Source organism: Clinocottus analis, unplaced genomic scaffold, assembly GCF_023055335.1.
Source record: "Clinocottus analis isolate CAN_PGR_092001 unplaced genomic scaffold, fCliAna1.0.p SCAF_21, whole genome shotgun sequence".
NCBI lineage: Eukaryota > Metazoa > Chordata > Actinopteri > Perciformes > Cottidae > Clinocottus > Clinocottus analis.
Window position 1 is genome coordinate 13628564 of NW_027175943.1, and position 25189 is coordinate 13653752.

At 49.1% G+C, this 25189-nt stretch overlaps 1 protein-coding gene across 5 annotated transcripts in view; it reads left to right on the forward strand.

Moving 5' to 3' along the window:
- Positions 1-25189, forward strand: part of nlgn2a (neuroligin 2a) — a 151347-nt gene that overhangs the window by 35238 nt on the left and 90920 nt on the right. For all 5 annotated transcript variants that reach the window (XM_068587982.1, XM_068587981.1, XM_068587987.1 and 2 more), the window contains one exon: positions 15384-16289. In XM_068587982.1, coding sequence (XP_068444083.1) covers positions 15782-16289 — 508 coding nt within the window. In that variant the 5' untranslated portion in view covers positions 15384-15781. The remainder of the gene's footprint in view (positions 1-15383; positions 16290-25189) is intronic.

Genomic DNA, 25189 nt, shown 5'->3' on the forward strand with positions numbered 1-25189 from the left:
ACATTATTTACGACACAAAGTGTATTTATGGCTGCGTGTTAACACCGAGGCGAATCCTGGCTGGATCACTCGCAGCAGAAGGAAGCCATATGCGAGTGGGCGGGGCTCACGTAGATACACACGCACAACCACTAACACACACACACACACACACACACACACACACAGTTTGTTAGGGAGGACCTGCTGTTCAAGCACTATCTGAATTACAGGATTGCGCAATAGTGTTCACGGAGCGGACCAAATGTCTCCGGGTCCGCCTCGCTGTCACTCGGTACCACAGCAGGATCACAGCTGAAAGGCTGGTGGGGGCGGGAGGGGGGTCCCACAGTTAAACACACACACACACACACACACACACACAAAAAGCTCCTAATTTGTCAAAACGATTGAGTGGCCCTTTGCGACTGTAAACGCATTAGAGTGGTGATATGCAAATGAGTGCCCCGCGTGCCTTTGAGCAATCTCACCGGATGCTGGTGAGCCCGGCCTGAATAAGCGATGGGTGGTGAGGTAGAGCGAGAGAGAGAGACACAGGTGTGTGTGTTTGTGTATGTGGGTGTGTGTGTGTGTATGGGGTGTATTTAAATGCGGTGTGATTACCGCTGAACATTTTGGCAATAACCTCGCTTTGGCTCGAGTTGTGAAGGTACATTAACGGGCGGATGCTAAGCCGCTGCTAATGTAGCACAGAGCGACGCTAGAAGTCATGTGGATGTACGGGACAGCGCGAGCTAAAGGTCCCGTACGGTGGAGACACCTGGACACCACCGACCAATCAGAGCGGGCTTTCTTTCCTCTTCAGGGGGCGGGCTTAAAGAGGCGGGCTTAAAGAGGCGGGCTTAAAGAGGCGGGCTTAAAGAGCCAGGCTTAAAGAGGCGGGCTTAAAGAGGCGGGCTTAAAGGGGCGAGCGTTAAAGACACACAGAATATACAGGTATATTCTGACAGCCTGTATGAGGAATATAATCTAATTCTTGAACGTCAAAGCGTGTCATCACGTTCTAAAATACGAGTGTGAGCCAGGAGATGAGCACGATACGTCTCCAGCTTCAAATAATGAACTGACATGGGAATAATACTATAATGAAATATATATATACTGTAGTAAACTGAGGTCCTACTATAGTCACCTCATACTTTACCAACACAGAGGAAGACATCTGTATGCCCGGCTGTGTAATTGGTTGCATAATGGATGGATGGAGATCTGCTCGCCCTGTGTACTTTTCCATGCAGCATTATTAATAGAATACCCGTCTAAAAAAACACAGTGCGTTATTTTAATCAGTATTCTGATTGATGATTGCCAGGCTACGGTGTAAAAAAACCACAAAGAAAACACCAATTATAATCAGCCTCTGAAGAAAAGGACTGACAACGAGCAGGCGCTCCTTCTGAAGAGAACGCCGGGATGGAAAAAGACGGGAAGAAAAGAACAACACCTCAGCGAACACGTGACGCGAGCCTACAGGTTAACGCAAAGGTGCCGGTGGGCAGCGGGCGCCGCTAATTAGCAACGCAGGTGGGAAGACGAGGACAAGCGGAGGCGTGTGCAGATGTGCAAACTGCAGCGTAAGCTGACACCTCATCAGGTACGCACACTGTAATAAATACATTTTTTTTTGCACGAGCTCAGAATACGCACAGTTAGCGCGAGCGTGCACGTTGGCCATCTCGATAATACGCTCGGCAGACCGTCGTTCCATCTCGAGCCGAGCCACCAGGCCTCCGTTAGCTTTTTAAATGAGATCAGAGCGCTGTGGCCCTCACGTGCACACACACACACACACACACGGACACACACTCACGAGGAAGGGCCCGTGTCCCGGTCACAAAAGCGATCCAGCTCCAGTGAAATTAACGCCGATGAATCACAGTTTTGGGGAAGCCCACGAGGCGCCAGCGCATTGTTGTGAATCAGCCACCCTGACGGAGCAGGGAGCCCGTGCCCCATCTTCCCTCGCTTCCCTAACAGTGTCACCCAGCTCCCTTCCCAGCACACACACACACACACACACACACACACACACACACACACACTGAAAGCAGTTAGAGAGCAGGTGCTGGCGTGGCAGCGCCCCGCAGGGCTCAGGGCCGGCAGACAGGCACCAGATCCGCCGCCAGCTTTCCCTCATTCTGTGCTCGCTGGTGGCCGGAACTGAGTTATTAATATTATTATTATTATTATTATTATTATTATTGGCCGCTGTAATTAATTACACAGCCACAGAGCAGCCGGCAGCGGGACCCAGGATCCACTTTGGTGGCGTCATCTCGGTCTCTCGCAGGCCGGCGGGTCCGAGGTTACATTAACACGCCGAGCGGCCGACGAGGGAATCTGACTTCATGGTCGTAGAGTGGTGGCGCCGACTGTCGGCCTCGTTGGGGAGCGATAAAGATTATGAGTTTATGAGGGCCGGGCCACACACTCAAAGACACACACACACACACACACACAGGGGCCGCAAGGGCTGAGGAGAAGGGAAAACAAAAGGAAGAAGAAGGGGCTTGATGGATGCAGTTGCCGCTTCTATATTTTTGCATCATCTTTTAGAAGTGGGCTCATGGTCTGTGCTCATCTTAACCCCCAACGCCATCTCCCCCCCGCCGCCGCCGCCCATCTCAAGTTACAGCTCTGGCTGAGAGAGAGAGGATCAAACAAGCCGCACTGTCTTATCCATTTTTCATGCTTCGGCGCCGAGGAAGCAAAGGAAAGAAGGAGGGAGAGGCAACACAAGTGAGAGGCTGCATGGGGGAGGGAAGACGGATAAAAAAAGAAGAAAAAAAACTAACCTAGTTTTTTTTCTGTGTATGTAGGAGCTTAACAAGTGGCAAACACACACACACACACACACACACACACACACACACACACACACACACACACACACACTCACACACAGAAACCCTTTTCTTGTAATTGCTCCAGTCGGTTCACAGGATCAGTGCATCATGGATCCCGTGAGGTGGAAGCAACACAAGGGGCTGAGACGCTGGCAAAGAGGGGACATGTACGCTGACAGACACACACACACACACACACACACACACACATGTCTGCTGCAACATGCCACCAAGGACTGAGCGTGACCCCCCCTTACCCAACACTAAGTGGAACAAGTCTCTCAGGCCTTCTCCTCCTTGCGCCTCACTCCTCAGCCGGTCTTCACCTCATTATTTCCTCTGGAGTCAGAAGAGCAGGAGGAAAAAAAAGAGTGAAACTTTAGAGCGGGCGCTCGCTTCCAGTCGCGTTAGTCTCTGTGCTAGCCAGACCTCCTGCTACCGCTAAGGTATTTATTCGGTTGCACCGTACAAACATGGCGGCCAGCGCCGTGACGCGTGCAGCCGGCGGGCATCACGTGTAGGACCCTGTGCGCTTGATTAGCTCGCTAGCTACTGCTGATAGCATCCTGCAGGCCGATGGCTGTCCTTTCAGTCGGCGAGGAGTAAAAACTAGACTGCTGCTCTCGTCTGAAATCAGGGACCCTTTGATGAGGGGGCTCAAAATGTTGTGTCGCAAATGTGGCGGCCATTACTGTGGCGCGCCATCAGGGCCTGCTAAGCCTTCTCTGGTACATTCGGTGGTATGCACCTCGTCAAGTTGGTTGCGGTCCGCCACTTTTAAGCTGCAGTTGCATCCTCTCACTGTGGACTCTGTGTGACTCCCTCACCCTGCTTGGCTACGTAGCTCGAGAGCTAACTAGCGCTCGCGGATGGGGGCAGCATCCCGTCATGCGCGTATTTATGTTTACGATATCAGACAGGAAATGCACGGCCCGCCACTGACCTCTACACATGTACACGCATGCCCACATCGCCCTCGCTCAGCTGACCCCGGCGTGTTGTCATCGTATATTTATGAGCATGTCCTCCTCCGGCTGTAAAACAAAACACCGCCCGTCAAAGTGAGCTCGAGCTATATAGATTAAAGCACCGGATGAATATTCATCGCTCGCGTTAATAGCCAACGGAGGCGAGGAATGAGAGGAGAAAAGAAAAGAGAGGGGGGAGAGGAAGGAGTGTTTAGCTGCAACGTATTCATAATGCTGATGAGGAACTGATAGATAGAAAAAAAACACATGCCCATTCCTTTGATATTCATCCCTCATCCTGAAGGAGGAGGAGGAGGAGGAGGAAGACGAGGAGGAAGAGGACAACAGGTAGCGAGGGAAGCGGCGGGTGTTGTCGTGTCCTCTTGTTTAGGAAGCAGACAATCATGCACACACATCAGCTGCTCTCGTGTGTCTCGCTGGCCATCTGTCAGGGACAACCGGATCAGGGTGGCAGCGCTCCAAACCCTCCCTCTCTTGCTTTCTCTCTTTCTCTCTTTCTCTCTCTCTCTCTCTCTCTCTCTCTCTCTCTCTCTCCCTCCCTCCCTCCCTGTCTATCGCTCTCCGTGGGCGTTCATCTTTATGTATATCACTCTCGCTTAAGGTTCATCTCCGGTCATCGCCGGCCAAACGACAGCGATTTCATAGCGCGGCGCCGCGTCCTCGCTCGCCCCGCCGCGCCGCTCTCCTGACAAAGCCCCGGCGTCCTCAGCAGAACCTTCACTCGCCTCCACAGAGCCGACGCTGCCTTCCCTTCACCTTCCTCAGCTCTGTGAACGGCGGTGAATCCCTGGACGCCGGGGCTGCGCCGCGACGCCACGGACAGGAAGTTCACCAAAGATTCAATTTCAGGTCGTTAGCATCGTCTGACGCCATCGAACGATTGCGTTCTGAAACGTCTCGATGTCGCCTTCTCCTTCCAGTCCCTTCGGCCTCGTTACGAGTCGCTAGTTGAATGTGAACCAGTGCTGTTTATACTCAACACAATAAAACGTCGCCCCTCCATACTTCCTGACGCTAACATGGCTTGTAGTAAAGTACACCGGCATCTGCTCTCCTCGGTCGTGTAATAAATGAATGTAATATGCGTAGTAAACCGACATTTTAATCTTTATTTTGTGTCTTCACGCAGCAACAATGCCGTTTCTTGAATCGCTCATTCACTCATCGAGCAGCAGACACAACTTGTGGGGGCAACAGTGTTCGTCTGCTCCCTATTTACTGTATTGTAATCTACAAATTCAGATTAAGCGCTCTATTTATCTGTTGATGTCTTAATATCTCTTTACTCTAGAGCCTTCGGTTTGTAAAATAGGAGATTTCTGTCACTTTGCACAACTTCTATTACGCTCCTAATCCTCTAAGTCAATATTTTAATGGGAAGCTTTTATCTGTCCCAGGTCACAAATCCCTGTCTAACTGTAAACAAAGTCCAAGTGCCTCTCTGCTTGGCAAGTGAGCAGCTGTAAGCTACAGCTGACTTTCATCAGCTTTACTTTAGCCGGGCTTGGGGAACATTTTGTCCTTACGTACCCTCCGTCCTCCCACCGCTGCGCTCGGTGCGTTTCTCTTCAGTGGCGTTCATTTGCTCAATTACACCCCGTTCACCCCGCCTCGCCAACGCCAACGCCTCGGGGCCAAAGCCTCGCCGTTGGTGCGTTGGCGCCTCCCAAGAGACCCTCTTACCCCCCCCCCCCCCTGTCATTCACATCCCACTGCATTATTGCTAGTTAGCAGACACCCTTTCAGAATAAAAGTCCCAGTGAAACCAACGTCAGAGCATCTTTAGCTTCTGTCCTGTGACGATGCACCAGAGGGACCGGACCGCATGTCACTGAGCCTTCAACCCGTTGAAAACTGTGGAGCCAGTGTTGTCGACAGACCTCTTTTCCCTGTTTGAGTCGTCGTAGGAACCCCAAATTAATTCCAATACTTGTGTTTATTGTTTGTATTTGTTCAGCAAAGTCTTGGGAAAAAAATGTATATCTGCAAAAAAGATATTTTGATGGTAACTATGAACATCCAGCATGATATGAGCCAGATTCCCCAAAAAGCCTCCTGGAGCGTCAATAAGACACCTTTATGGAAAGATTAGGACCTAAAGAATCAGAACCTGCAACAACAATCACAATAAAACAAAGTCTTGTCCTGTTAGGAAGGAGTTTCAGTCAAAAAACTGTGTTGTTCGGCTCAAAAATGGAAAAATATTACGTATTTTATACCAAAAGATTGTCTGAATGGGGCATGCTGGGACTTAAAATGGGCGCGGGAGGATTTACGGGTTTCTAAAAGCCACAATGTGGCTCAGGACTTTGCTCTATGACCCACGAGTCTTCCTGCAGGATTCACAGGAACAGCTGGATGGACATCTTATCTTTGTATGCTATTTTTTAGCTGGTGTACAATTTATAGTTTTCATAGGACACTGTGCATTTATATATCTATGTGCTGCATTACATCCTATGACAGAGGCAAGAAAGGAAAGGTGAGGCGTTCCAGTCTCCTCCTCTGAAGCGTACAGATCAAACACCGGGATCGGACCGGTCAGGTCAGCACACGCCTGTCCAACATGCTAATGTCACGAGGCCTTCACTGACCCCAGACCTGTAAACGATTGCCAATGAGGGTGCGAGAAGAGCGCTGCAGTCTGTGTCTGTAACGCTTTTTCTTCATAGCTCAACAATTCAAACACTGATGTATTCATGAAAACCTGCTCAGCATTCATCAGACCTGTGAGGGATGGCGCTCTGTAAAACCAGCATTTGATGCTGGTTCACTTTAAAAGAATCGTAGAAGCCCCTTTTCTGTAAAAGCTGGTTTTTGATGGCAGAGGCAGGACCTTTAAACGAGGGACCGGCCCAACACGACTCGTAAAAGTTTATAAAAACTCTGCTTGTGCATCACCTGCAGCACCATGATGCAAGGTCAACACCACTTAGAGGACGCTGATATATTTATGATACATAAAACGTTTAATGACAACGCTCTCAGCCAACTACCTCCACACACACACACACACACACATGTGAGTGGCGGCGTCCTCCAGCTCCCTCTAGGATCTGTAGGTGAGCGGCTGAAGAGGGGTCTTTAAGCGAGGGGATGGGATTCAGAGCTGGTGATTTATCGAAGAGGACGGAGGGAAGAGGCAAGGAAATCAGAGCGTGACGAGCCGGGCAGCCTGAGCGAGTGTGTGTGTGTGTGTGTGTGTGTTCAGAAACCTCAGAGAGGACGAGGTGTACGCTGGTCCGAGCTGGACGCGCTGGTCCTCTTTGGGGCGAGACAACATCCAGAGCGCTTTTCTGCCAGACTAAAAGATGGCGTCCGGCTCGCTCGTGTGCTCGTGTGCGCTGTCAGCGCCGTGATTAATCTGCCGCCGTCTGTCTAATTACCTGGCGTGCCCCTCCGTGTTCCTGCGCTCCGCCGTGGACGCGCTGACCCGCGCCGGAAGCTCGCTGCTCCCAATGCAAATTAAAGCCCTGTAAATATTTGCTTTTAACTCTTGCCGACACATTGTTTCCAATTTTACGCTCCAGTGGTCCGCGACCCCAACACCCCCCCCCCCCCCAGTCCACACACACACACACATACACACCTGCCGGCGCTTCACAACACTGTGTGTGTGTGAGTGTACATCTCCTTGTTGTCAACACGTTTACTGACAGCGCCCTACTCTCCTCCTCCCTCCCTCTCAGCATCCTCTCACTGTGTCTGTGTTGCAGCCGGTCCTCCATCAGCTCGTCCTCGTCCTCCATCAGCTCGTCCTCGTCCTCCATCAGCTCGTCCTCGTCCTCCATCAGCTCGTCCTCGTCCTCCATCAGCTCGTCCTCGTCCTCCATCGGCACCGTCCACGCTCCGCAATGCACGAATAGAGTCCAGGGGAAGGAGGGAAGGCGGCGCACGACGTGTACGAAAGATACGCATATGCTACCTTTTTGATAGAACTTTCTCAATGAAGAAAAGTTGCACGTACGTGCTTTGAAGAGGCAGAAACGTTGGGTTTCCAGGTGTGTCCTGAACGGCTGGAGCATCACCTCTGTTTGCCAAGAGAGTAGTGTTGAAGATGAAGTCATCAGCGTGGATTTAAAACAAGGAATCTGTCAGAAAAACCATCTTTGGCCAGTTAAATGATCGGCGTCCACACATCCGTTCACTCTGCTGGAGGCCGCGACGCCGACAGCGCGGCACGCCCGCGATCTCCGATCGAACCGTCACGGTCCAGCTGCATTGTGGGTAATGTAAGTAATAGGTTTTGACAAGCAGTGAAAAAAAAAAAAAGGAAACAATATTTTTGGTTCTGCTGCTTCGATTTTCATACTTAATGAAAAACCTTCCCATTGCGAGCGTGACGGAGTTGTGAGGAGTGGAGCTCTCTCTTCACAGATGCCCATCTTTTCAACTCAAACACACCCAAACTGCTGCTGCTGCCGCATCAGCTGCATCAACCATGAACTCCACTTCAGATGAAAATAAACCGCATCTCCATGAACTCATTTCCACCTGCAGTCCCCTGAAGTCTCTGTACGATGCGTCCCCCATGGCTTCAACGCAGAGATCATTTAAAATGTCAGGAAGCCAGGCCTTTAAAGAATATAGCTTCATAGTCTGTAGACTTAAAACAACACTGAATGTTCCTGACTCACAGAGTCATTGAGAGCTCTTCCCCAAACCGAAAGGGAGACATTTAAAAAAAAGCAGCCTGTCAGGATCCTGAGTGGAGGACTGACCCGACCGCCGGCTCTCTTTCTGTCAGCGGGACGGCGCCCAGCACCCTGGCGTCCGCCCCGTTTCCCTGGCATTAAAGATGGAACGGCATCAACACATCTAGCTCCTGTCACATGGATAACAGCTGACACACACACACACACACGGAGAGAAACTCCACACAGCTTCACAGTTTTGCTAAATGTGCATTAAGCAGACACATTTGTGCGTGCGGATGGACGTGCTCGCCGTCTCGGGGACACGTCTGAAACGTCAAACGCTCACGCCTCGGCCTTGATGCATGACTCAGCCTGTTGTGGAAACAGATGAGCTGCACTGAATCACACGGCGTGAGAGCGTGGACGCTTAGAGGGGATAATGAGCGCCATATATTGGTCGACGCACGGCCGCCGTGCGCTCGCTGGACGCTCACCCGAGTGCATCCAGGTGCGACGCGGGCGGCTTTTCCCCTCCAGATTGTTCCAAGGCATTTCCAGGCCTCATTCTAGCAGCATCCTTCCACGCCGGCCTGCACCAGCAGCCCGGTGAGGACAGGTTATTATCTATCATTAAGCTGACAGACCGACCCGCAAGACGGAGGAAGAGGTGGCAAGCAATTACAGGAGAAGTCTTAGTGGGTGGTTTGGCCGGATGTATCGGAGCAAAATTGGGTGGAATTGGTTTTGGTGGGATTTAGATTGTGCCCAGTAAGCTATGAGGAGGAATGGTGATGGATTCGAGTCTGAGGCCGTGATCTTCCGGGCTGATTTGTCCACCGGAGAGAAGCTGATGGAAACCTTTTTTTTGTTCACTGCTAAAGAGCCACGTTGAATTTGTGGAAACAAACGAGTAGCTACGAGGAAAAAAAGCAGGAAAGACACCAGACAACATAGAAGAGGACAGCGTGGTGAGTCTTCACCACACAGAGTTAGTCGGCTGGAGCGCTTCACCGGCCTGCTGGGGCCCAATCTGTGGAAGTCGTGGTGAGTCTCAGTGTTCAGGCCAACGTTTAGAATACAAACTGCAGAACAGCGGAGGGCGGTCCCATCAAATGGCGCGTCGTAATAATTGGGAGAGAAAAATGTGTTCTTTGAAGTGATGACAATCTTTGTGCTATTTTTTGTTTCCCCACCGTGGCTGCTCATTAAATTATGGAGCGCTCTGTTACAGGTCCTGTTTGGGTCAGCTGTATTTGGCGTAAGGTCCTATTTTCATTGGATATATGATATTTGCATCTTTTTGCTAGTTTTTACCGCATGGGCCACATTTCAGATCGCGTGTGATTGTCCTCAAGTCTCCGTGACACTTATAACTAGGTAACATTTGAGAAATGATCTATTGTCTTTTGATAAATGACAAGAAGGTTTGTTTGTCATAAATTCAATACTTGTGTTTATTTTGTGTATTTGTTCAGCAAAGTCTAGGGAAAAAAAATGTATATCTGCAAAACAAATCACTTTAAAAAGATATTTTGATGGTAACTATGAACATCCAGCATGATATGAGTCAGATTCCCCAAAAAAGCCTCCTGGAGCGTCAATAAGACACCTTTTTGGAAAGATTAGGACCTAAAGAATCAGAACCTGCAACAACAATCACAATAAAACAAAGTCTTGGTCTGTTAGGAAGGAGCTTCAGTCAAACAACTGTGTCGTTCGGTTCTGAATGGGGCATGCTGGGACTTAAAATTGGCACGGGAGCATTTTGGCGCCCGGTTTCCAAAAGGTTACGGTCAAAGTAGACGAGCGAGAGACAAAGCGTGCCCGATTATAGTACGAGAGCGCCAAACATAGCTGCACAAGTTTCCCATTGTGATCGTCACGTGACTGAACTACACAACCTCATCTCCTCCTGATCCACACCCGGGCTGCAGAAACACATAAAGGAAGCAACCTTTATTTCCTCTCAAATTAGGTGCAATTTCAATCGCGCTCGCTGATCACGCAGCCGTCACCATGAGCAGAGGCACGACCTTCACGTGGAAGATTAACGGCAGGTTAATTGCTCGGAAGCCGCCGTCACGGCACATAAAAGTGGCTCCTCGCGGCAATTAAAGATAACAAAGTCAGGCTTGCTGTTGAAAACACGGAATCATCAGCACTTTATGTGATTCTTCTCTTAATGTGCAGCGGGGAAAGCGGCTCTCCACCCTCATGGCAACCACATCAAAGTCTGGCGTCAGTTTTGAAGTACAGATCCGCGGCGTAAAGGACGAGTAATAATTTGCGGGATGTGATCTCTGCCGAGTGCTGTGGTAATTAATGAGGGGGAGAACATCTTCTCACAAACACGGGAGGAAGGCACCTGCAACACTAACGCAATCTAATCATCTGTTGTCTCATTATGCAGCGGCTATTTATAGTTACGTCTTAAAAGTCTCAGTCGTGCGTTGGGATTCAGGACTGCAAAGTTTTTGAGGAATCAATTGAAGTGTCGCGGACACATTGACAGCAGAGCTTCACCTCCACACAGACGTGCTGGTCAATGATTGCTCCATGGTCAGGTTTCCTGGTGGTGATGTCCCTGGAACAGGTTCTCCCAAACTGTGTCTAATACAGGTAACCACAGCAAAGACTTCCTCTGGTCAAAGCAGACAGAATGAAGTCTCACGCCGAGCTAAGCGCTTCATGTTCCTTCACTTTTCATGGGGATGAGCAATGAAGATGTTTCCACTGCTTCCAGTGACAAAACAATCAAATAAAATCAGTGATGGCAGGTTTGAATATGAAGCTACAACCAGGAGACATTTAGCTTAGCTTAGCATACACATTATTATTCTTCTCATATTCATAGGGTCACAGGATCTGTTTCTTTATCTCGTATACGACATGCTAACCATCTGCTAGCAGGTGAATACAGCATACTAAGACATGCTAACTATCTGCTAGCAGGGGAATAAGATATGCTAAGACATGCTAACTATCTGCTAGCAGGGGAATAAGATATGCTAAGACATGCTAACTATCTGACAGCAGGTGAATAAGAAATGCTAAGACATGCTAACTATCTGCTAGCAGGTGAATAAGATATGCTAAGACATGCTAACTATCTGCTATAAGGTGAATAATATTTGCTACGACATGCTAACTATCTGCTAGGTGAATAATATATGCTAAGATATGCTAACTATCTGCTATGAGGTACATATGATATGCTAACTCTCTTCAAGAAGGTAAATAAAAGATTCCTCAACGTGTTAAATTATTCTATATCCAGAGCAAAATAAAATGAATTATTCAGCCACATGCCAGACATAAAGCTGCTTTATTTTGACCTTTTAGTGTCGATGCTGGTGAAGTGGTGTTTGATGTTGAACTCTTCAAAAGATTGCTGGCAGATCCGTCCTCCTGCTTCCTTCTCTGCCTCACTGAGACGTATTCAGCTGTCCACTCCGTCTCATAAGCTCACAATTCACTGTCCACGTCGACTCTTTTTCACAGCATTCATTTCTTTTTGGTCCGCGGACGTCAACTTGAGTGAGAAATGGTCGATTGTTATCGCTCAGCTGTGGGCCTAATATGAAGAACATTGCCGCACTATCTAATTTGATTTGTTAAAAGCCAGGAGACGCAGCTGTATTACAGATGTGTGGGTCAGCATCTGGCCGGGTTGCAGGTTTGATGCCAAACACCAAACACCAAATATCTCGGCTCAAGGCCCACTTTGTACCCAATTTGAATAATGTGTAGTCGTGGGAAACCCTTGTTTACAATATCTTTTGCTCATCTGTTGAGAAGCAGCCGGCAGCGAGCAGGCCGGTCAAGAGATGAAAATAGCATCCTTTGTGTTGCGTCGCTCTCCAGAGGGTTTGTCTGCAGAACACATTTTGATTAGAAATACCAAGCGAGCGAATGTGGCTGCCGAGAAAGATGGAGGTTCATACTGAAAGACCTGTGTGCTCCTCCTCCTGCTCCTCCTCCCTTCCTCTCGGGGTGTGGAGGATGTTTGATGGCGTGAATCACGGGGTGAGCGTGTCCCTCGTGGCGATAGCGCTGCCTGAATGCGCCGAGATCACGCTCGGGAGAACCTGTTCCTTTAAATCTGTGGCGGTGTGGCGCGATAGCGGGCGCTCCACCTGCAGTCCAACCGCCGCACCGCTATCTCTTCACATGACTGTGTGTGTGTGTGTGTGTGTGTGTGCATGCTCAGTCTCCTCCCACCAGTCTCTCCCTCTCTGCTTCATCAATCACTTAAGCTCTCCCGCTGCTCACAGCAAAGCCGGACCAATTAGGCCTTCTAATTGAGCCAATTAGCAATTAAACACTCAGATGCACCCCCCGAATTTCTGGAGGTCCCTCCAGGCTCGCTGGCGCCTGCCAGGACCTCGCATGAAGCAAGCGCTGTGGCTCGTGTGGGCACGAGGATGTGTGTCTTTCAGATGTCCACTTCCACGAGAGAGTCCAGGGTCAGTGAAGCAGCACCTCATGTGGAGAGAGAGAGAGAGAGAGAGAGAGAGAGAGAGGGAGAGGGAGAGGGAGAGAGGGAGAGAGAGAGAGAGAGAGAGAGAGGAAGAGAGGGGGGTGCTTTTCATTAACACCAGGACCTGTTTCCTCTCCATCCACATCCTCACTTCTCATTACCGCTGCTTTCCATCTCACATTCCCTTTTATGTGTCTTTTAGAGGATGGAAGTGTCATGGCGAATTGTTGCTGCGTGTGTGTGTGTGTGTGTGTGTGTGTGTGTGTGTGTGTGTGTGTGTGTGTGTCAGGGTCGTCCCCGTGTGCAGTGCTCAGGCCTCCAGACTCTCGGTGGTTTAATTAGCGCCCGCATTGCGCCGCACGCTTCCCAGACACACACATGGGCGCGCACAGACACACACATGGGCGCGCACAGACACACACATGGGCGTGCACAGACACACACATGGGCGCGTGGGCAGAACAGAAGCGAGTCCACAATGAGAGGAACAAAGGCACCGGTGTGTTGGACCAAAAGAAGACGTGAAGACGTTACAGACTCCGCCCCCAAGAGCTCGCCGCACATAAGAAGCTTCATGACTCCATGACGCCGGCCGCTTGTTGCTCGTCTGACTGTCGCCTGCTCGTCAGCCGATACTCCCTCATTATCTGCCGTCTTGCCTCTTGGACACTTAACTCCCATGACTTCAAATCCAAATGGCTTCATTGGCAGTGGGAGAAAGGGGGAGAAGGGGGGAGGAGGGGGAGACAACAACAACACTGCGGCGCTTCAGTGGGTGCGGGGCGATCCAATAATACGCTTAATGATGACTCGGTTAATGGGACAATTAAGGCGCGGCGTTGAAGCCGGAGAGGAGCGGGAAGGAGAAGAGGAGGTGATGGTGAGATGTAAGAATGGGAGAAGATGAACTGCAGCATCCGTGTGGAGAGAGGAGCTCTCAGCCTTCCTCACCGCTGCAGGGTGTCGGCCTTCCCGCCGTTACATAACGGCGCCCGACAATGCCGTGACGCCGTAATCTCCTACCATGCCTCGTGCATTTTCCGGGTCTGTTACACGAGGATTTGCACATTTCCGCAGTAGATTACGTGGATGAGTGTACAGTGTGTGGGAACGTATTCATGTGTGGGTCAATTAAGGCTTACTGTGTGCATGTGTGTGTGTGTGTGTGTGTGTGTGTGTGTGTGTGTGTGTGTGTGTGTGCCTTTGTGCTCTGCATGTAGCCCAAAAAAATGCTTCTAAGCTGCTTACATGCGCACATTGTTGACCCCTTGACCTCCACCGGGCAGTGAAAGGCTCGCCCTAATCCCAGGCCTCAACTTCTCGCCTCCTCGCCTCCTTGACTCCTTGACTCCTCGCCTCCTTGACTCCTTGCCTCCTCGCCCACACCGTCTACTGTACTCGAGCTGAAGCCATTCCTCGAGAAAACGGAAGTAAACGTGGACACAAGAGGAGGAGAGCTGGTTGGCGTTAGCGGTTAGCAGTTAGTGGTTAGCAGTTAGCGGTCAACAGCTGGTGGGCCGCCCCGCTTGACTGAATAACTGAGCGAGTAGCAAATGATGTGTTCAAGCTCTGCTCAGTGAAAATAAGTACTAAGAGAAGAATTATGAACCCATAATGATGCGTTGAAGTGTGATTGATTCTCGGTGAGATACTTGAATGAATAAACTTGTTTTCACAGCAATTTCTTCTTTATGTCCCAAATCATTTGAATTGTGTTTACATGCAAATAACCACAATAGATACTAACAAACTAAAAGGAAAACATTTTAAAATGTTGACAGGTTCCACTGACTTCAGGACGGTTGAAATCATTTTCCAGATTGTGATGCATATTTAGTTTTGACAGATGTTTTTGTTTTTAAGAAAAATATGATGTTTTTTTTAAAAGAGAACCAACTAATCGTCTTATTTTCTCTTTTGTATATTAAGTATTGCTCCATAATAAAGTATCCAATTGATAAATAAAGGAACACTCAATTACTAAAATAATAATAACTGCAGCAAAACAACCATTTCCTCAGCTGAAGCCTTTTAGAGATGAATGATCATGAGCGTTGAGGCCTCAGCAGCAGTGATGTCATCAGCAGCAGTGATGTCATCAGTGTCTCTCTGCAGGCTTGTGTTTGGGGGTTTGGTGTGAGCCTCGGTCCGGGTCGGAACCAGGACTTTTCACTTGATCTCCACTGTGCTGTCTGTGGTTTCATCATTTCAGGTTCTGTGTTTCCCTCTTGGCAACAGATGGAGGGCGAATGTTGCACCGACAACTTTTAATGGAATATATTTCTGCTTCAGATAAACTATAATCTCTCTTATCTCTTTCTCCCTCCCCTCTCTACCTCTCACCTCACCCTCTCCTTTGCCACCTTCTCTGTCTTTCTGTTTTTCTCTCTGTCCTTTAAATCTCCTCCTCCTCCTCTTCCTCATTCTGCAGATTTCTGTGGCTGTTAAAAAACAACAAAATGATCTGGATGAAAGAGGACCAATAGGGATGGAACGCAACAGAACCATGACTGGGGAAGCGTTTTGGATCCTCGTTGCTCAGAACCAGCAGTGACCTGGCACCCACGCCGAGGTCCGGCCTCCTCCTCCAGCACCCCGAGGACCCTTCTCCCCCCCTCCCCCCTCCTCTGGGACTGCTTTGCCCTCCATCATCCTGGCCTTGATCAAACCGTCACAAAAAAGAGCTCCTTTTATTCTTTCAGGGTCTGTCTGCTTTGCTTTTTTAAATCCCCTCTTATGCTTTACCTTCCAGCCTGTTGGTTATAATCCAACTCCTCTCATAGAAAGACTCGAGTGCTGAAACAGACTAAACGCTGGTGGCTGAACACCATGAGTCCAGCCATGTACCCCCTCACACTCAGTCTGAGTAAACAAAGGCGGCAGGCTTCATGGTCCAGGACGCGGCCCCGCAGTCTCCTGACGGACTGGTGCCTCGTGGGCCTGCTGGGCCTCGTCGTGCTCTTCAGCCTGGCCTCCAGCCAGAAAATGGACCCTTCCAAACACCCTTTAGTCACCACCAACTACGGTAAGATCAGAGGCATCAAGAAGGACTTGAACAATGAGATCCTGGGCCCCGTGGAGCAGTACCTGGGCGTCCCCTACGCCACGGCGCCCATCGGCGACCGCCGCTTCCAGCCGCCCGAGGCCCCGGGGTCCTGGCAGGAGATCCGCAACGCCACCCAGTTCGCCCCCGTGTGCCCGCAGAACGTCCACGGCGTGCTGCCGGAGATCATGCTGCCCGTGTGGTTCACCGACAACCTGGACGTGGCGGCGGGTTACATCCAGAACCAGAGCGAGGACTGCCTCTACCTCAACGTCTACGTGCCCACTGAGGATGGTGAGTGGGCATTGTTACATGAAGGGTTGGGAGATGATGAGGGATTCAGTGGGTAGAAAGGATTGTATTGACTGCTCGCTAAGCCCCGCCCCTTTAGGTACTCTTCCTACGCCTGTCAAGCTTCCATACTCGCCGAGTACATATGTACTGGGGCTGGTATCGGTACACAATACTTATCAAGATTCTCCAGTTAAACAATACCATGTGATGCCATAATGATATTTGTCAGGTGTCGCTCGCAACCAATCACAGCAGGCATTCGTTCCATGTGACGTGTGATTGGCCCACTACGACCCACACGGTGTCTGCGCACGCCATCTAGAAGCTAACAGCGCTAACAACAGCAACAGTGCTGAGAATGCTAACAATTGTAACCCTAATATGTAGTTTATTATGATAATGGGCACAAATTTACTGTTTGAAATGTCATTTTTTTTGTCTGAACTAACACTGGCAGCTGATTGCAAACAACTGGTTCACTTTTTTATTCATATCCAGTTGACTCATTTCAAACCAGAACCCCGTAAAGGGGTCTAAAATATTTACTTGATGGCTGTGCACATTATACCACGTGCAAAGGATCCAGAGCCCAGGTGCAGAATCTGCATCCTCACAAGCCGGTGATGTAGAAACCAGCCTCATGCACAATCACAGCTCCTGCTCCGCCCGTGCACACGGCTCCAGCATGCAGACACGTCCAGAGCTTGACAGGCCAGCTGTTGCCCGTTGCGGTTGCAACGCTGCGATTGGACAATCGCCGCTCAGTGGAGGGGTGTAGGGAACGGCCAATCAGCAGCACCCATAAGGGGGAGGAGCCTCGGGAAGATCACAACAACAAAAAAAAAGCCTGGAAAACTCTGAGTGTTTGAATTATTTCCCATGTTCATGCACGACCTTAAACACCATCAATATGGCACATGCATATGGCGCGTTGTTGCACAGGGGCTTAAAGATATATATGTATGTATGAACAGAAGAAACGGGATGCAAAGTATGCCATGAATCATTTTTCAATTCCCCTCAACCTGGTTTTACAGCCCTTCCCATTCTAGGTGTTGTAAAGCTAGAGAACAAAGGCGGACGCAGCTTCTTCCAGCTGTTTTAGGAGAAAACAGATTAGCTGACATTTGACTTTTCTTACTTTTTTTTTTTTCTCTCTCTTTTTTTTTTTTAAATCAACAAGAAGCTTCTTCTCTCAACTCCGACGATCTCTCTACAGACGTGTTTTGTCTGCCCGGGTCCTCTCTGGTGTACGAGCAATAAAAAAAGAGAGATATTCCTCTCTCTCTCTCTCTCTCTCTCTCTCTCTCTCTCTCTCTCTCTCTCTCTCTCTCTCTCTCTCTCTCTCTCGCCCTCTCTCTCTCTCTCTCTCTCTCTCTCTCTCTCTCTCTCTCGCCCTCTCTCTCTCTCTCTCTCTCTCTCTCTCTCTCTCTCTCTCTCTCTGCCGGGTTTCTCATCCACAGTTTGTCTCTTGGTTTGACCTCAACCAGAAAAGCCACTTCCTGTACTAACACAATGTGTTTTGTATCGTGTGTGTGTGTTTTTTTCCTTTCCTTGATAAGCACATACACACACAAGTCATTACAAATGAACTAGAGACGAATCCTCCAGCAGCTGCGTTGTCGGTATCCACATCAGCGCGTGTGTGTCTCTTTTGTCTACATGTGCGTGTCGGTGTGTGCGTCATTGTACAGACGAGGCTGTGATTTCCACCCTGAAAATGTTCTCCTCTCTCACACCTTTCGGTCGGCCCGTCAGCTCGACTGGACTTTTTTGTTTAGCCCCTCACAGCTCAACACACTTCCTTCCTTCCTTCCTTCCTTCCTTCCTTCCTTCTTTCCTTCCTTCCTTCCTTCCTTCCTTCCGCCTCTCAGCCTCGACACCTTGTCACTGCCACTTACAGCTCCTCCGGCGCATATCGAACACTCCGCATCAGACCTGGAGTCATTTCAGTGTCTCACAGCTTCTTCTTTCCCCTCTCGTCTCCCCGTGAGATGTTCGACGTGTGATGTAACACAAGCGTCCACGCCGCCTCCCCGCTGTGCAGAAGTCCACCGGGTGTAAAACACTCACCTTCATGCGTCGACACGGAGCCGCAGCGTGACGGCGTCGGCATTAAAACTCCCCCCGTATCATCGGAGCGGATGTTTAATGAGTTGGGATGAATTCATACGTTGAACAGATCAGTTCATTCGTGAAAATGTAAATGAGACGCACAGCGACGCCCACGTGACGCCGCTCGCCCTCCTCACTTTTTAACAATGGCCGCCGCACCTCTGAGTCTCCTGAGGCCTTTTACATGCATCCTGTTTTTTAGGGCACCACTAAGACAGAATCCTTCAAACCCTCCTCCAATGTTAAGTGGATTAAGTCTGCAGAGTTGCTGCTTAATGCTGCCATCAGTGCAAATGGAGGAAAGTGGGACACAAGAATGTGTGTGTTTGTTCACAGATAAACACACACGCAAACATTTGGTGGTTACTCACGGCTCCTTAATTAATACTTAAGTACTTAATAAGTTTGCTAAGCTAGCCATGTGTTGCCATTTTCTTCACTAATTCCACGGCGCTCATGAAGAAATATGTTTCTGGATTTGTAATACTTTGAGAGAAACAGCAGAAAGGGGATTTAATCATGTTCCAGTAATGACACCAAATTACACTTACTATCTGATTCACAGAAGCTTAATCTAATATGCAAATGAGGATGTTTTGATTTCATTACATCCAGGATGTGAATATTTTAGAGTCTGGAACCACATTTCTTTATTTTTACTTCCATCCATCTTAAGTTTTACCATTGTTCTCAACGCTAATGGATGTTTATTCATAATGCATTAATAAAAGGGCAGCTAATGCCACCATATACACGCACATACATAATGCTCATGATAATCCATCAGCGGTCCTTGGATCCCACTGTAATGTAAAGCGTTGGCTATAAACGCAGCGTGTCACACCTCAGGACTCGGGGGATCTGCTCTCGCCCTCCGGCAGGTCGCCGAACGCTGGGAGGGGGAGGGGCTCCTGGAGATGACATCCCATAAATCATAGCGAGAGGTTTTCATCTGGCTCCTGCAGAGTCACGGTGGATCGATGGACGAGGGGAAGCGAGGGGGGGGATGCTGATGCCTCGGGCTCACAGACAAACCGCATGCTTCTCTCAGCAGTCGGCCGCCGTCAACGCAGAGCGAGACTTCCTGTTGATTCAGGAGGAGGAGGAGGAGCTGGACTCCAATCCCCTCCATCCAGCCCCTCCAATGGGAGCTGGATGTGTTCACCAGCACCGGAGCTCATGTGGACGTGATGGAGGAAGCGGGGCAGGTTGAGGAAGGCTGATCTGGTAACACCTGCTGGAGCTTCTGCAGCCGGCCGCGTTGCCTCCACCAGAGCGTCTTCACACGCTCTTATTTCTGGCATGTTTTGCAATGTGCAGCACACCTTGAGAAAAGAAAGGCTGGCCATTGTGTTTTCTCCCGTTGCTTCCTGGCCTGGCCACGCCCCACCCTTTCTGATTGGCTTACAGCCGACCAGCACGCGGTGTATACTGGCCGTATGCTCCAGAGCAGCAGCATGCACGTCCCACAACCCAACCCGAGCCTTTCAGTTCTCTCTGAGGCTCCTGAAGGGGTGACACCCTGCTGGAGGCTGCTGCAAACAGCCTTTTAAGATCAATACTTCCTAAATATCAGGATTTATTCCTGAAATCAAACAGACAAGTATGCATCTGGAACAAAGGGAGACGGACTCCGCCGCCCTCAGAGGAACTTTATTGGTGGTCGGCTGAGGTTTAACCCCCATCAGCTGCTACAAAACGCCTTTTAAGCTGCGAGTTCTGTTCAATTAGTCCTGTTGGAGGAGAATGTACATCAGCTCGCCAGAGACCCCTGTGGGATTTGAACCGCTAACCTCAGCGTTGTCAGCTCTGCGCTTCTCGGGCTGAGCTGCAGGGTGCAAGCCGGAGGCCTCATAAATTATTCCATCCGATACTTCATCCATCTCCACGCATCAAACTCAAACTCCCACATCTCCCCGTTCCGCAATATTTCAAGTTTATTTATTTTTTCCGAAGGAGATTCGTCCAGAAGGGTTCGATACTAACACGATGACGCCGGCCGAGGGACGTCGGCATCGCCCCAGGGCCAGACGCGAACCAATAAAAGAAGGGGATAAAACAAACAAATAAATAATAGAGAAAGAGAGAGAGAGAGAGAGAGAGAGAGAGAGAGAGAGAGAGAGAGAGAGAGAGAGAGAGAGAGAGAGACGCCAGCATGCAGCAGTGAAATGTATTGCTTCTGATGCCCAAAAAAACCCCTTGATTATTCTGCTCCATCTCTTTCTATATGTTTTCTCTTCCTCCCGCCGGCCCACATGACTCCCTCTAAAGAACAAAAATGGACAAAAAAAAGGGATGATGAGGAAAAATAGATCACCATCTTTCCGCAGGCAGAATACACTTCCCTTAGAATGAAGAATCGCTGTTACATACTGTATGGGCTGTAGCTCCCAGGGGACACACACACACACACACACGCACACACACACCCACACACACACACACGCTTCACTAAACCAAAAGTTTCCTTTGATGTGAGCCCGCTTGCCAGAACTGAAGGAGACAAAACTCAGCCCTTAATATGAAGACGTGAAGGACGGATTGAGAGTCAGTTTTGGAGGCAGCGTCTCCGGGTGCTCGTCATGTCATAGAGGTCACAGCGTCCTCTGCTCCGACCTTCACGAGCCCAATCTGAGTCCATCGTCTTTGCTTTTTCTTCCTCTTCTTTCCCCTCCTCCTCTCCGTCCTCTCGCTTCCTGTCTGCAGCGTCCTGAGGCTCAGCGGAGCAGACAGCAAGACGCTCGGTCAGAGGCTTTGTCTTACTCAGGAGGAAGAGGAAGAGGAGGAGGAAGAGGAGGAGGAGGTGGTGGTGGTGGTGGTGTGGGGGGTGAGGAATCAAATCAGCCAGGGTCGGTCACTCGCTTCATTCATCTAGGACAACTCAATGCTTAGCAGGGAAGAAAGAAAAACTCTTTTAAAAGATATTTTGATGGTAACTATGAACATCCAGCATGATATGAGCCAGATTCCCCAAAAAAGCCTCCTGGAGCGTCAATAAGACACCTTTATGGAAAGATTAGGACCTAAAGAATCAGAACCTGCAACAACAATGACAATAAAACAAAGACTTGTCCTGTGAGGAAGGAGTTCAGTCAAGAAACTGTGTCGTTCTCGTCACCTCTTCTATTTGTTTCTGGGTTTTTAAAGTTAGAGAGTCCCAGCAGACTCGCGCCTCCCTTTGTCAAAGTCCCTCCTGCGTCATCTGAGGCTGTCAGCAGTCCTGCGTACATGAATCTGCAAGTATAATTCACCATTAGGAGGACGGATGGAGCGTCTGCACCGTACTGTACTGAAGCGCTCTCAAGGCATCTAAATCAAACACACTGGATCTTTTTGACAGGCGGGGCAGCGCGTCCTGTCAGCTCGAGCTCCCTTTGAACCCTCAGCACAGCAGACCTTTAAGAGAGAGGAACACCTTCAGCTGGAGGCAGACCATCTCACAGCAGCTGGTCCGATAGCAGCTTCAGTCCCATGGGAGGCTGGGGAGTCAAACCAACACCCTTTCATCTGGGAGACATGTTTACTCATTGTTATATCTTCTGAACTTTACGAGCACTAGCTTTGTAACAAACATAGTTAATTTAACAAATGTAGTTAGTTTACCCAGAGCACATCTTTTACTCAACCTTACCAAGTACTTTGTAGCTTAAACCTTACCAAGTACTTTGTAGCTTGAACCTTACCAAGTACTTTGTAGCTTAAACCTTACCAAGTACTTTGTAGCTTGAACCTTACCAAGTACTTTGTAGCTTAAACCTTACCAAGTACTTTGTAGCTTAAACCTTACCAAGTACTTTGTAGCTTGAACCTTACCAAGTACTTTGTAGCTTAAACCTTACCAAGTACTTTGTAGCTTGAACCTTACCAAGTACTTTGTAGCTTGAACCTTACCAAGTACTTTGTAGCTTAAACCTTACCAAGTACTTTGTAGCTTAAACCTTACCAAGTACTTTGTAGCTTGAACCTTACCAAGTACTTTGTAGCTTGAACCTTACCAAGTACTTTGTAGCTTAAACCTTACCAAGTACTTTGTAGCTTGAACCTTACCAAGTACTTTGTAGCTTGAACCTTACCAAGTACTTTGTAGCTTGAACCTTACCAAGTACTTTGTAGCTTGAACATTACCAAGTACTTTGTAGCTTGAACCTTACCAAGTACTTTGTAGCTTGAACCTTACCAAGTACTTTTGTTGCTGAAGTTTAAACACGTACTATTTGTTGCTTGAACCTAACCAAGTACTAAAAAACTAATTACAAAAGTATAGATAGAAACGTTTGAATACATTGAAAGATGTACCTATACCATGAGTAAGAACTCTGTAATGTATCACAGGAACAGTTTCAGGAGAGCTTTACATGAAACCTCATTATTTCTCCTTTTGTCCAACCAGCATGCAGCGTTTCTTGGAAGAGAACAAAGGGTTAACATCTCTCTTGTGTTGTGGTTTTAAAGGTAAAAACAGGAACAGGTCCTGCAGACTGTAAGCTCGTGCTCCCCTCTGCAGAGATCCACAGCTTGACACATGACCGGATGAGTCCGTGCGTCTCAGAGCTTCATGTTACACCTGCTATCCACTTCAACCCCTGAGCGGTGCTTCATGTAACACGCTCCATGGAAACACTGAACCACTGTGAACAACACGTGTCTCTGCCCATATCGATAATGACTGGACTGGAAGACGTGATTAGCATAATGTACTCATATCTTTTCTTCTTGTCATGCTGTTTGGTGATGTGATTACACCACAGAGACGCTGAGACAGGAGATGATGATATCGATCCTTCAGCAGGCTTCAGCTGTGTGAGAGGAAAGCTGGAAGAGGAAGTGAAAGGAAAAGAACCAGAGATGGATGGAGATGGAAACAGTGCATCATTTAGATGGAGGACATGAGGAAAGAGGGAAGTGTGGCGCGTTGTGATGGCAACCATCCACCACTTCCTGTATCTGCCTCAAAAGCCGCGCGTTGCCTTTCCACCAGACTCTGAATGAAGGAATTAGCAAAGGCTCAGTGCTATTTATAGCCTGTAAGCCAGAGAGAGGGAGTCTGTGTGTGTGTGTGTGTGTGTGTGTGTGTGTGTGTGTGTGTGTGTGTGTGTGTGTGTGTGTGTGTGTGTGTGTGTGTGGAGATGCACCCATGGGTGGGTCCTAGCATGCACATTACATGATCCTAATAATCTCGACGGTGTGTTTGCGCCGTTTTGTCGCGTTCATGTGGGTCATCATTTTGATCGACTCCCCTGTCGTCGTCCTCCTCTTCTCCTCTTCTTCTTCCTCCTCTTCCTCTTCCCTCCATCTTCATGTGATCTCTTTTTGTGTGTTCATGTGGGTCATCATTTTGATTGACTCCCCTCTTCTTCTTCTTCCTACTCTTCCTCCTCCACCTCTTCTTCCCTCTCCTCTGTCCTCCTCTTTCTCCTTCTCTACTTATTCTTCCCTCTCCTCTTCTTCTTCTTCTTCTTCGTCCTCCTCCATCTTCATGTGATGTCTCTTTTCGTGCATTGCCTCCTCGCTTCTCTTCGTACTTCATACCATGTTCCCTCCTTCCTCCCGTCCTTCTTGTCTTCTCTCGCGTCCTCCTCGCCACACTTCTCTTCTTCTCTTGTCTTCCCGCTCGTCATCATCAGTCGCTTTGGCTGAGTGATGAAGGCAGAAAGAGGTTTAAACTGCAGACGGTGTGAACTGACTTCCCAACAGTGCTTAAATAATAATCTCTCAGGCTTTGACTCCCCATCTTCTCTTGGCTTGTATTCCGTAACAGTTTACGGCACAATCTGGGATATCATCTGGGTTAACTCTGGGATTGATCAAGTCCCTCTGATGGGATTTGATGCGGTCTGATCCGGCCTCTCCTATCAGTTCAGCCACCTAACAGACACAGGGTCAGGTGGGGCGGCGGGTTCAGAGTCTCTTCAGTCTCCAGTTTAACGGCCTCAGGATTCAACTAGTTTTTTCCTCGAGAGCCCACGTCCTCACGCGTGAAGCATGTGGACATGCGGTCCTCAACCTTCACGTTGTGGGCGATAAATATGACGTAATAAAATGCTACGACCGGCATGAAGACCATTATGAAGTGCATAAAGATACAACTCACCACTACGGTGAATCAGTGGGAGCGCTGAGCTGGTTTCTCTGCTACGACGTGTGTTTATGTCCCGTCCACTGACTCCACTCGGTAACGTAAACCTTTACGAGCACTCGTGTAACTTCATTAAAACACGCTTCACAAATGGAGGCAGGTTTTCAGAGCTTTCCTCAGTGTATTCTGCTTTGATTTTAATCCAGAACACAGAGTTGAAACAGACTTCTAAGTTTAGTTTTTGGGGAAACGTATCAGACGTAACCCTTTGGCTCGTGTCTGGAGGTTACGCATGGACAGATGTATCCGGTCATTTTTCAAAATAAAACATTTTTCCGACTTTGATTTGATTTGGACCGTGACCCGGTGGTTGGGTAGCCGCGCTTCTCGTGGACACACTAGGCCCGACATGTCGCCTCCAAACGTTTAAAGCTGCTCAAATCAATTCCATCCGTCACATTTACCGAAACCGCTCATCCTCTTCAGGGCCGTGACCCCACGACCCTGAAGAGGATGAGCGGAAAATGTAACAGAGCCCATCCCCGCTGACTTTGGGCGAAGGTCCACCTCACGGAGACAGACACACACATCAGAGCCTCCAAACAACCAGCGGTGCGTTGTCCTCGGACTGTTGGGGAACGTGCACACCCCCCACAGAAGGACCGCCCGGGAATCGAACCCTCTCGCACCGCCGTGCATCACAAGACGC